The 12,486-nt window shown below is 45.6% G+C and overlaps 1 protein-coding gene across 1 annotated transcript in view; it reads right to left on the bottom strand.

Annotated features, from left to right (window-relative positions):
• Positions 1 to 12,486, bottom strand: part of LOC126175785 (uncharacterized) — a 635,812-nt gene that overhangs the window by 377,725 nt on the left and 245,601 nt on the right. Inside the window, exon 3 of the mRNA XM_049922802.1 lies at positions 7,207 to 7,438. Within this exon, the coding sequence (XP_049778759.1) occupies positions 7,207 to 7,362 (156 nt within the window). The 5' untranslated portion in view covers positions 7,363 to 7,438. The remainder of the gene's footprint in view (positions 1 to 7,206; positions 7,439 to 12,486) is intronic.

Below are 12,486 nucleotides of genomic sequence, written 5' to 3'. Positions count from 1 at the left end.
TGGGCTGCATGGGAACATTAGGCAAGGGAGATCACGGTACTGTGTACAAAGCACTTCGTAACCCTTTCACATCCACGCCTGTCACCCGAGAACAACTAACAGACTCACCGCAACATTCTGTGTCATCCCGCACTGATGGTCGGAGACTAGCTGCAGCCAGATTAGGGAAATAACGCCCTACGCATAGGCTACCGGTAACAACACAACACAAACGGCTGCGCCTGGAGTGGGGTCGTTACCAGGAGGCATGGATGGGCTGCTGATGTATGGTGTCGAACGGTATATAGCGATGCGCCGCGGTTCTGTAGGACCGCAGGTGAGCATCTTCGGTGTGTACATCGCCGTCATGAGAAGTCCCATTCTTCCAATGTTTTAGAGAAGCACAGCGATTTGCTCCTGGCGTCACGTTGTGGGGAGCCATTGGATATGACTTCAGGTCATGGCTGATACCGACCGAAGCAACTCTGACGGCATAACTGTACATCACAGACATCTTGTGCCCTCACGTATAACCTCTCTCCTGACAGTATCGTGGTGCCATTTTTCAACAGACAGGACAATGCTCGTTCACACATGACCCTTATCTCTACGTGCTTTCGGCGTGGCCGGCCGTAGTGGCCGTGCGGTTCTAGGCGCTACAGTCTGGAACCCGGCGACCGCTACGGTCGCAGGTTCGAATCCTGCCTCGGACACGGATGTGTGTGATGTCCTTAGGTTAGTTAGGTTTAAGTAGTTCTAAGTTCTAGGGGACTTTTGACCTCAGAAGTTAAGTCCCATACTGCTCAGAGCCATTTGAAGCTTTCAGCGTGATTTTAAAGTACTCTCCTGACCAGCATGAACCTAGATCTCTCCCCATCAGAACACCTGTGGGAGCAGCTCGGACGTCAACTCCGTCCCAGAGACAATATCCAGCATTTCAAGGACCAGTTACAGCAGCTGGATGTCAGCTTGCCTCAGGAGTGGATGCAACGGCTTTATGACTCTCTTTAGAGTCGAATCTTGTCATGGATCAAGGTCAAAGGGATGGGAGGGGAGACGTCAACGTCATACTGACTGCCAAGTTCTTCATAAATCTGACTCGATTTTGTAATCACAGAAATAATATTATATTTGCTCACATCCCTTGAAGTTTCACTCCATTTCTTCCTCCCTTCCAGGGTGTATGACTTCTTTGTCAGGCAGTGCATAACTTCACTAACATATCAACATGGGAATAGACAGCGATCCCGGATGTGATACATGACTTTCAAAAACGTGCGCAGTGTTACATAGGTCATAGTCTAACACTGGAGGTGTTGGTGGCTCGGTTGGCTCGTGCAGAGATGCAGTAGCGTTGCGTACCTCTTGTGGCTTCTAAAGTGTTGCGTTGTGTTTGTCAGTGTTGTGGTTGTCGAGGTGGTCTTCATCATGAAAGACAAAGGAGGAGGTCAATCTTGCAGCGTGCTCGCCGTTCTGAGGCGATTAAGAGAGACAGTGGTAGGTCTCTCGTTAGTAAAAATGCCAAAGGATTGAGTTACATGTTTGAGCACTTTGTACACGCCTGACTAAAGAGGATGCAATGCGGGGTGTACCATGTCATCATGAATCACCTGGTCACAATATCGAGATCTGTGAGAATGAATACTTTCGGCATGAAGTGTGGCGACAGCGGAGGGATCCGTGTCTGGTGGATGCAGTTTTTGATGTGCTGTACCTACTGTGGAAGATCAAATTCACTGATGTAGGTCGCAGGTAGAGTATAATCTGCAGGGAGTGCAAGGGGTTCTCCATTCACTGCTTTGGCGACCAAAGCCGGAAATTCCGCTTATATGCAGTCTGTATGACTGGTCCGGATGCACGGAAGTGCCTCAGTCCATGAGCCCGGTGCCACATGAAGGCCACTTTCATTGTTCTATGCCATCTCTCCACTAGGCAACTGCTTTGTGGGTGGTAACCAATGGCGCACATATGGTTGATGCCACAGAGGTGGCAAAGAGCGTTTAAGAAAGCTGACTCAGACTGCCTACTCTGGAAGAGAAATTCTAATGGGAATCCTTCAGCATAAGGGATTTGGAAATTTGTGGTAAGCTCCTATGTGACCAAACTGTGGTCATCGGTCCCTAGGGCTACACACTACTTAATCTATCTAATATTATTGTCTAACAATGATGTAAATAGTTACAGTACCAGAAGGAAAAATGAAATCCACTTCTCCATATTAAGTTTGTCATCAGCACAAAAAGAGGTGCACAATGCTGCAGCTAAAATTTTTGATCACTTTCTCAGTGGTGTACAATGTGTGACAGGCAGCAAAGTAAAATTTGAGAAATTTTTGCCGCAAACGCTTAACCGCTATTATACAAACTGCTGTTTCGTCGAATACTTAAGAATGTTCATAGAATGCTATGACTAATTAAATGACCTATTATTTATTCCTCGGTGTGTAGCGATGACGTAGACGAGGTAAAATCGATTCCTGCAGTGAGAACTTTCAAGCTACTGCATTACTTTTACTCTCTCTCCTAAACAACGTCAGTTGCTACCAGAGAGAAGCGCACAGAAATTAATGTACTCGTTCCGTTCCTATTTTCCACAAAATCGTCTAACGGTTGTGTGCCGGTAGTCTCAAATACTGTGCGCAGGTACTATATACGGAAAGTGAATTCATCAGAAAGAATCTGTGAGTTTCATATTGTAATGCAAAGCGGGTTCCTGCACATTACACAAGCAACTAACGTTGCAAAGTAACTGACACACTCAGTATTTACATCATTTCTTAACGCCTTGATTTTATAACAGTCGTTCAATTATACAATCCACGAACAATGAAAAGCTGTTTTTACTTATGTCATGTACATATGTTCTCATTTTAAGAAAGATTTTAACGATTTGTGAAGCCGTAATGGCACCAACAATAATCAAAAAATTTTATGGCCTGAAGATGGCGAGATTCTTTGCCGAAACTAGTAATCTATCGAAATAAAGATTTCATGTGCGGTCTTAACTTCATGAGTTTTCAGTCCTTAACATAAATTAAAAAAACCAAAGAAAATAACTTGGTAACACGAATTGGAAGAGACACTGACCACAGCAGTTCTACCAGGTACGGTTTACTTGTACAGAAACTCCTGAGATGACGATATTTTCGCCATTTACTGTGTCTATTGTCTGTTTTCGACAACCGAATAGTTTGGTTTATTACGCCATTTCAGAGCGGCAGTTGAGTGCAGGAGGACAAGCCATGAAACTGCCACCCGTAGGCCGCAGCCAAAATTGGCCAACAGTCGAAATCATACAATAATTAGAGTCCATGGCGGAAATTTGCCATTTCAGTAATTTCGTGCGACTGTGATAACTGCTCGAAGGAAAGTAACTGATAAACAAGCCTCAATCCTTCAGCAGCTGGCTTCTGATTAGGACTGTTGATGTTTTTAAAAATGTCGGTAATCTGATATAACAATATTTAAAAAAAAATCGTACCAGTCTTCGGTTTATCGCAAAAAATGTCGATATATAGGTATAGTGACGGAAAGAATATCGACGTATCGGCTTGTAAATATACCGGCTGCACATTGTAAATATAGTATCGGTTTTAGAGCTCTATAATTATGTATTGATTTGTTATTAGATATTCTGTACAACAACAAGCTAGCAAGCTGCCTATCCCCTTAGAGCAAAAATTGAAAAGAAAGCGATACACGTTCACGCTTGGCGATAACCGCATTTCTAACAATGGTAACTGCATGTAAGTGGCACAATGAAAGGTGTCCGATGAGTCAGTTGTTCGGTTTCGTCACATATCCGATTTGTCCGGAACGCTTAATGTCGATTCATGTCGACTTCGTTTTTTCATTTCTGCCAAAGACAGCGACCAAGTTGTCATAGTGTCAAAATTGCGTGGTGAAGTTAAACGTTGCAGTTTCTGTTGGCAGCGCCGATTACACCAGCACGTCCCCTCACACGTCTCCGCCCACCGCAAAGACCAATCGTGTCATTTAGATTTTTATTGATCATTTTCAGCAACTGTTTTCCAAGAACGTCGATGTGAAGAGACAGCTCAGTAGTTGCGTTAAAAATCGTGTTTTAACATAAGTGCTGCGCTACTTCTTCTCATCAGAAATCTTTTTATTCCATTCACTCCGTCACCCACCTATGCTACAGGCTGCTTCTTTGTGTCACCTATACTTGCTTCACACAGTCAAATAGAAATACTGACTTGAAGAAACCTCAAAAACTTGTAAGACTCCTTCTCACAGAGAAAGTGTAATTATGCTCTGCTATACTTTCAAAAGAACAATATCAAATATTTACCGACAGTTACGAAAAATATATAATATAAAATAAAAATGTTCGGGAGTTGATATTGTCGTGTAGATGCAGGTATATCGATAAAGTGAGAAATCAATGTCACCGACATATATCGATGTTATTTGGAGAAGATATCGATTTGAGAGCTAATAAATACAAAAATAGGATGACGCTTTACAATAGTATGGCTTCTAAAGAAAATACTAAGTTTGTTAGATCCTTAGAAAGTACAATGTGATAGTGTCTTTTGGTACCAAAAATAACTTAGGGTGTATTTTGCAACACTCTGTACATGCAAAAAACGTATTTCATGCTTCTGGAGTTTATAAAATTGATTGCCCAGACTGTAGGGCCTGTTATGTTGGCCAAACAGGACGGGGGCTCGAAATTAGGTTTGGGAAGAAGAAAAGATACCATGCAGAAATCGAGTATGGCTGCCCATTTACTTACTTCGAAACGTAATGTGCCGCCTTTGACATCTAATGTTAGGCTGCTGCATTAATGCGAGTAGGGCATGTTCCTCGACCTCCTCGTAGAGCTAGAGATATTCTGCCATCACAAGAATGCCAACGCAACCCGATTAATGATCAGGTCGTTATTAAAACGGACAGTTCTGGGAATGATTTGAAAACTTGTTGCAAGAAAGCAATGTAAGGTTTGACACAAGAGGAACTAAGTAGCTCCTGCCGTCTTGCCAATATGTAGCAGCCGTTAGCAAAATATTGTACGAGTATGATGGTTATAATTTTGAACCTACAGAACTTTCTCCATGGTACGTTAGCTCAGATGCATGTACATTATTCCTAACTGCAATCCAGTGTATTGGTTTTATTGTATTTATAAGAAAAATCGGTTTGAAGTGACAAAGAGGGTAGTACCCTCTACATCTATAACGGAATAGCCCAGTTACACCAACCATCCATCTGGCGCTGTCTATAAACTATTTAGTAAATAAGAGGGACAATATACCTGTTATGATATTTTAATAAAGAGAGAATAAAACTACTGACGCACAAGGAGTGAACCTGGAAATTTTCTAATATTTTCTATATTTACCGGCAAATATGAAATAAGTCAGACAGCAATCTAAAGAATTTACTTATGTTTTATTTTATGAAATTCCCTTAAATATTATATACATAATTCATATAGAGGACGCCATACAACCAACCGATGTGTTCTCCACACAGCCTACCTTCTGTATACAGTAGTATTCGAAGAACTGTGATTGATGCCAGAGCAACAGGGACCTATAGGCTTTGAAAATAAAAAATATCTGAAAGGAATATACAAACCATGTAAGTTATGCCATTAGTTGTAACTTTTTACTATAGCATCTGACTATGTACTTCTTGTACTTTTAGCATTGAGAATGGCTAGCTACTAGCCAGAATCTGGATTCGCATAATAAAATATAAAAAGAACGACTGACTGCTGCACTCTGCCCACCCTGCAGCGCTCCCAACACCTTCTGCAGGCCCATCTTGACCGATTCACCACTTGGTGCAACCAGTGGTTGCTTAAGGTCAATCCTTCCAAAACCCAGGCGACCATAGTAGGCAAAACCACCCCTTGCTTCCGCCTCCTCGGTTTCTATGTCACCGTCTATAGCCGTCCTATCGCCCTCACCCCCATCCTTAAGTACCTTGGCGTCACCCTCGACCGTCGCCTCACCTGGACCCCCCACCTCCGGACAATCCAAGCCAAGGCACGCTCCCGACTCCGTCTCCTCAAGCTCCTTTCCGGCCGTACGTGGGGTCTGGACCCCTCCACCATACTCCACACCTATAAATCCCTCATCCGCCCTATCCTTTGCTACGCCCACCCTGCCTGCATCTCCGCTCCTCCTACCTTTTACAAATCCCTTCAGATCCTAGAACGCCATGCTCTTCACTTCGCCTATCGCATCCGTCTCCCCTCCCCCACGTGGATGCTGTACCACCTTATTCCGTTCCCCCGCCTCCTCCTTTTCCTTGAACGGATATGGATCCTCTACACCTCCCGTAAACTCGATCCCCCTCACCCACTTGTCTCTGCCATCCTCTCCCGCCCCCGTCCGCTGCCGCGCCTGTATTTCTACGTCCCACCTGCTCTCCATCTCCCCACTCTCCTTACCCTCTCCCAAGGTGGCTTCCACCAGCTCCCCCTCCCTGATGATGCCCTCCTCCCCTCCATCTACCCCTCCTACCAACTTTGATACTCCCTCCCTCTTCCTGTGTTTGTTCCTATGGGCACCCACTCTCCCTTCTCTCCCCCTTCCCTCCTCCCCCGGGCTTTCCCTACCCCCATACCTTCATTCCTCCCCCCATCTCCTCTGCCCTCGGCATCTTTGCTCTCCTCTCTCCCTCCTCCACCACCTTCTTCCCCTCTTGGCAGGTCCCCAGACTCGCACACGTAAGGTGGACATTCGTGTGCCGTCGAGTTAGTGCCTTAGTGTTTTTCGCCGCCCACGCTCCATCGATCACGTGTCGTCTCCGTCATCAGTGTCCGTGTGCAGTGCCAACGGTTTCTTTAGGTGTCTTCACGTGTGAACGGCTATGTGTTATTTGTTTCTGTGTCTACTGTTTTTGCCCCCCCCCCCCCACTTTGTTCTGTATATTCTGTGTCTCCGTTGTATTTTCTCTGTAAAACTTGTGGCTGAAGAGCAGCGTAGTGTGCTGCTGCCAGCCGACCTTATTGTAAGGTGTCAAATATCAATGAAGAAAAAAAAAGCTGCACTCTATAATTTATAAGTCACATACAGTTACTGAGTGCATCCACTTTCCGAATGGAAGGTAACCTGATCATGATATCATTTTATCTACCGCTCCACTTCTGATGCAGTGTCGAAGGCGTTGTGACGGCGTTGAACACAGTTCTGAGAAGATCCAGTTTGAGCACTTGCGGACTATTTTGTAGGGGACAGAAGGTGAGACTGACCTTGCCGTAGGCCCTGGTGGCGCTGGCCCAGTGGTGCGCCTGGACGCGGCCCTGCTGCAGCACGCCCGTCAGCTGGTCCAGGTGCGACCACTCCTGCACGTTAGAGCGCGCGAACGGCAGCGCCAGGGGCACGTCCGCCGCGGGCACCACCTCCATGTCTGCCGTGTGCTGTCTGCTGGTTGCGACCGTGCTCCAGGGGCGGGTCACCGCTCTGCGCCCATCACACCACGCCCTGCAAGACACAACATGTCGTGAATATTCATCCGCTCGGCACGGTAACTGTATGGAGAAAGTATTCACTAATACTATGTGCAATAATATTCCTTTACTTGAAGATTTTTTTTTCACCTGCCAAGGTTAAGGCCTTCACAGCCTCTCTTACTTCTAACCAGACATTCTTCGTGAGTCAACACTGTAATATGTATGGCACATGAGTTGTATACTGGATGATTCAGCTGCCCCTACCTATGGGGTTTACGCAACCTGCAACGCCCTCAAAAACTACACGCAAGATTTTCATATTCTTTCGCTCGATAGGTGCAAACTATTACACCCACAGAAAAAATGAACCGACCTTTTTGTATGAAATTTAATACAGTTAAATTTTGTACAGGGGTAGATTTTTGCTGGAGGCCACAGTTTTTTTAAATAAATCGATAAGTCTAGTCTCCAGCTCCACTAAAACTCTTAACTACGTTACATTTCCTACAAAAAGGTCCTCTTCATTTTTTTTCTCGGACTAATAGTTTATGCACAGCAAGCAAGAGAATATGAAAATATGGTTTTGTGAAGGCTTATGGGTTGCATAAAACCCGAAGTTAGGGGCAGCTGGATCACCCTGCATAATAATAAAAATAACAATAACGATGATAGTGGTATCGACTGTTTCAAGGTGACAGATAAGAAAATGGTTCAAATGGCTCTGAGCGCTATGGGAACTTAACATCTGATGTCATCAGTCCCCTAGAACTTAGAACTACTTAAACCTAACTAACCTAAGGACATCACACACATCCATGCCCAAGGCAGGATTCGAACCTGCGACTGTAGCAGTCGCGCGGTTTCGCACTGAAGCGCCTAGAACAGCTCGGCCACCGCAGCCGGCGGTGACAGATCAATTCATGGGCTACATCTTTTATTAAACAACGAAGGCTTTCACGACCGGATGTTTCAGCTGCCAAGAATTGTTTCGGGTTCTATGGCCGTGGTCCATGGAACTCTCCTATACCTGACGTTTCGTACAAAGCTACGTTGGAAATCGTCGGAGGTGCTCCTGGTTGTGCTGAGTCTCGCCGACTCTATTAATGACAAAATGTGCACTTACGCTTCCCAGCGATACCAGGCGTCTTTTTATTGGAATTTCCGGCCCTGGAACGACAGGATTTCACTGAAGTAGCGAGGTCTACTAACGAGCTCCGCTGCTTTTGGATACTATGTATCCCAGTAAATTGATAAAGCGATTTTCAGGAAGAAAACATTAAGAATTGGTCTGTTTAAGCGAAGAAAGGTATTTTAGAAGCAATTGAGGAACTCAGCCTACCTCCTTTCATGTAAAGCAGTTGTCTGAATTATAGACAACGCACATTGCAGTGTGCCTATACTCTACTGTCTCCCAGGGGTATAACGTATAAGAGATGCCTAGTATCACTGGGGAGGCGGGGGGTGTCATCAAACATTTTTTCTCTAAGAAACGTTGTTTCCTATGTTGTGATCTATCATCCCCAGATGATTGACGCAAAAACTTAGAAACACTCATTATATAATAAAGAATATATGGAATTTACGAAATTTCAGTCTTATTAACACTATGTTAAGCAACTTCCTCATTAGGTTGCAAGTGAATAACGACATCTAACAGAAATCTTTGACAGCGTTACAGAACGAAAAAATATGACAGGAAGTTGCTTATTCAGAGGAATAGCGACGAATAATGTGGTAAGATTGGCACTTGAGATGGAGCCGGCCTCTGGTGGCCGAGCGGTTCTAGGCGCTTCAGTCTGGAACCGCGCGACCGCTACGGTCGCAGGTTCGAATCCTGCCTCGGGCATGGATGTGTGTGACGTCCTTAGGTTAGTTAGGTTTCAGTAGTTTTAAGTTCTAGGGGACTGATGACCTGAGATGTTAAGTCCCATAGTGCTCAGAGCTACTTGAGATGAAAAGAGAAAACAGAAATAGATAAGGACGAGAAAAGCACCTGACAGAGATACTGATCGCTGTTGGGCAGAAAGAAAATAGCTGAGATATATCGAGAGGGAAGTTACGCCGATAGTAACATATGAAGCTGTAATCTTCTCTTGAATGTAGAGTGATTTAGGGTAATGCAGGTTACAGGATAGTTTGTTCCACAGTCGTGTCATGTCGGGTCACATAGAGCATGAGTACAAGGAGGACTGATGCGATCAAAGTATCGAATGTCACATTTCTTAGGCAAGCAGTCATGAATAGTTCAAGTAGTCTGGAGTTTGCAGTACGTGTGTCGTGTTAAACTAGCCACATCAGAACAGCGAAGACGCGGCGACACTAAGAACTAGATTCAACATTTGCTTAATTTCAGATGGAAATAGTTTTCTAAATTTTTGGATTGCATGTAGACAAGAGAGAAATGCTCTCGATGCTCCAAAATTTATTCTTGCCAGGTTAGGTGGTTATCCAAGACTAGGCCAAGATATTTTACTCTAGGGTAATTGGATACCGTTAAGAATTATTAGAGGAGCTGTTTGTCACAAATCTCCGCTGATCAACTTTCTGTCTGATGTGAGGATGACCTATGTCTTCTTTGTGTTTAGTTTAAGAGCCAGATTTTGTTCCCACCGTGATACCGACAACGGTCGCCTTCACACCTCATACATTAGCAATAATGTTTTTACGGCTGGTGCTTAGGTGCAACTAGGTGTCATCATGGTAGGAGTTACGGCATCCGATAAAGCCAGACGTAAGTGTGTTTAAATGACGCCTTTACCGTTTATGTGTGTCACCGTTCATTATTTGTGGTTACCGTTAATTACTTTTCACTGTCACATGCTGCTATGTAGAGCTGCGGTGTCTTCATAGGTCTGTCGCCTGTCAACCCTACCCTGCCGAGACTGCAATACTGATTGTACTTTGTATTCGGCTATCACCATCAACGAATATCATCGAACTGAATATCACACGTGGCCTAGGCTGTCTAGTTGGTTCTATTTTGCACAGGAAAAATTCTTTGAGCTACATTTTTTATTAATGAAAACTAAAACGCCGTTTGGATAAAATTTTCTCAGGTTTAACTGTGAGTTCCATCTTTCGACTATGTATTCTGTCTTCATCATCTGTAAATGGTTTAACTGATTCTGTAACGATCGTTTCTAACAGGCTGGTATATGTCATGATGTCGTCAATGAATTTCTTTTTTCTACGATGGATGAAGAAAATGTCTGCTGTGGGAGGAAGTCAGCAGCACCACTGATCTCGTTGGAAAGTAGGCCGCCGGTCGGAGTGGTCAAGCGGTTCTAGACGCTTGAGTCTGGAACCGCGCGACCGCTGCGGTCGCAGGTTCGAATCCTGCCTCGGGCATGGATGTGTGTGATGTCCTTAGGTTAGTTAGGTTTAAGTAGTTCTAAGTTCTAGGGGACTGATGACCACAGATGTTAAGTCCCATAGTGCTCAGAGCCATTTGAACCATTTTTGAAAGTAGGCCTAAACAACTCGGCGTTGCTCTCGTTACCTATGATGTCAGTGCGTTCATTGATGACAGAATTCCAGCAGCAGTATTTATGAGACAATATTTTTGTGTCACGAGACGTAACTCTTTGCTTTTTTCTGAGGGTATGTTCTACAAGGATTAGTGTGTTTAAATAACGCTTGTTGACCCAATAGTACATCAGCTGCTACGATCAGCTAGACAATAATGATGGAGTGTGTAATGGAATCTTCTGTTCTCACTCAAATTTGACGCGACAAGGAAGCCAAGAATACTCCATCGAAGATTATCATCGTGAAAAATTACGAAACCACAAGAGCGTCTTTGGTCGACACCCGGTGTCACATAAAACACATAAAAGCACTCCGTCTTCAGGCCACGAGTGGCCTACCGGGACCATCCGACCGCCGTGTCATTCTCTGTGGGGGATGCGGAGAGAAGGGGCGTGGGGCCAGCACACCGCTCTCCCGGTCGTAAGATGGTATTCTTGACCGAAGCCGCTACTATTGCCGGCCGGTGTGGCCGTGCGGTTAAAGGCGCTTCAGTCTGGAACCGCGTGATCGCTACGGTCGCAGGTTCGAATCCTGCCTCGGGCATGGATGTGTGTGATGGCCTTAGGTTGGTTAGGTTTAATTAGTTCTCAGTTCTAGGCGACTGATGACCTCAGAAGTTAAGTCGCATTGTGCTCAGAGCCATTTGAACCATTTGAACCGCTACTATTCGGTCGAGTAGCTCCTCAATTGGCATCACGAGGCTGAGTGCACCCCGAAAAACAGCGCATGGCGGCCTGGATGGCCACCCATCCAAGTGCCGACCACGCCCAACAGCGCTTAACTTCGGTGATCTGACGGGAACCGGCGTAGCCATTGCGGCAAGGCCGTTGCCACATAAAACACATGATGAAACAGGAATTCTTATCGTCTGTTATTCTCCTTCGATACCCAGGATGATCTCCCTATGGCTCAGTGAAGCTGTCCACGTTTACGAACAAAAGGCTTGTCTGACAAGTCGTTCCGCCGTGTGTGCGGGTCAGCAGCGGTGAACACGGACGGCGGGAGGCGATTAATTCCAGACAGCGGCGCGCGGCGAGGCGACAGCCTGTGAATCAGCGGGCCGGCGCGGCGGCCACTGTGGCGCATGCGTCACGCGCTGCAGGCGCCGCCTCCGGTCTGCCAGCTGCCAGGAGCACTGACCGGCGACACCGCACGGCTCCGTGTGCAACAACAAACACGCCGCGGGGTCAACGCGTCCACGTACATTCCGCAGGCAACCTTCCGGGGTGTGACGGGGAATCCTTTAGCACGCTACGTGTGCCAGAATGTTTCCGGAAATTACGCTCTCGGAATTATTGCGGAAAAACTTTCTGTGATGAACAACACCTCTGTTGTTCGATGAGCCTCTGTTATGCTAGTCTCGCCTGGATATCTGCCCCCCCCCCCAAATTCTATAAGTCCCTCCAGATCCTTGAGCGTCATGCACTCCGCCTCGCCTTCCGTATATGCCTCCCGTCCCCCACGCGGATCCTCTATGACCTCATTCCTTTCCCCCATCTGCTCCTATTCCTCGAAAATATCGGCATACTCTACACCTCTCACCGCATTGAT

Source organism: Schistocerca cancellata, chromosome 1 (genome assembly GCF_023864275.1).
Source record: "Schistocerca cancellata isolate TAMUIC-IGC-003103 chromosome 1, iqSchCanc2.1, whole genome shotgun sequence".
Classification (NCBI taxonomy): Eukaryota; Metazoa; Arthropoda; class Insecta; order Orthoptera; family Acrididae; genus Schistocerca; species Schistocerca cancellata.
The sequence above is the reverse complement of the archived record's forward strand: the minus strand, read 5'-3'. Positions and strand labels throughout refer to the sequence as shown.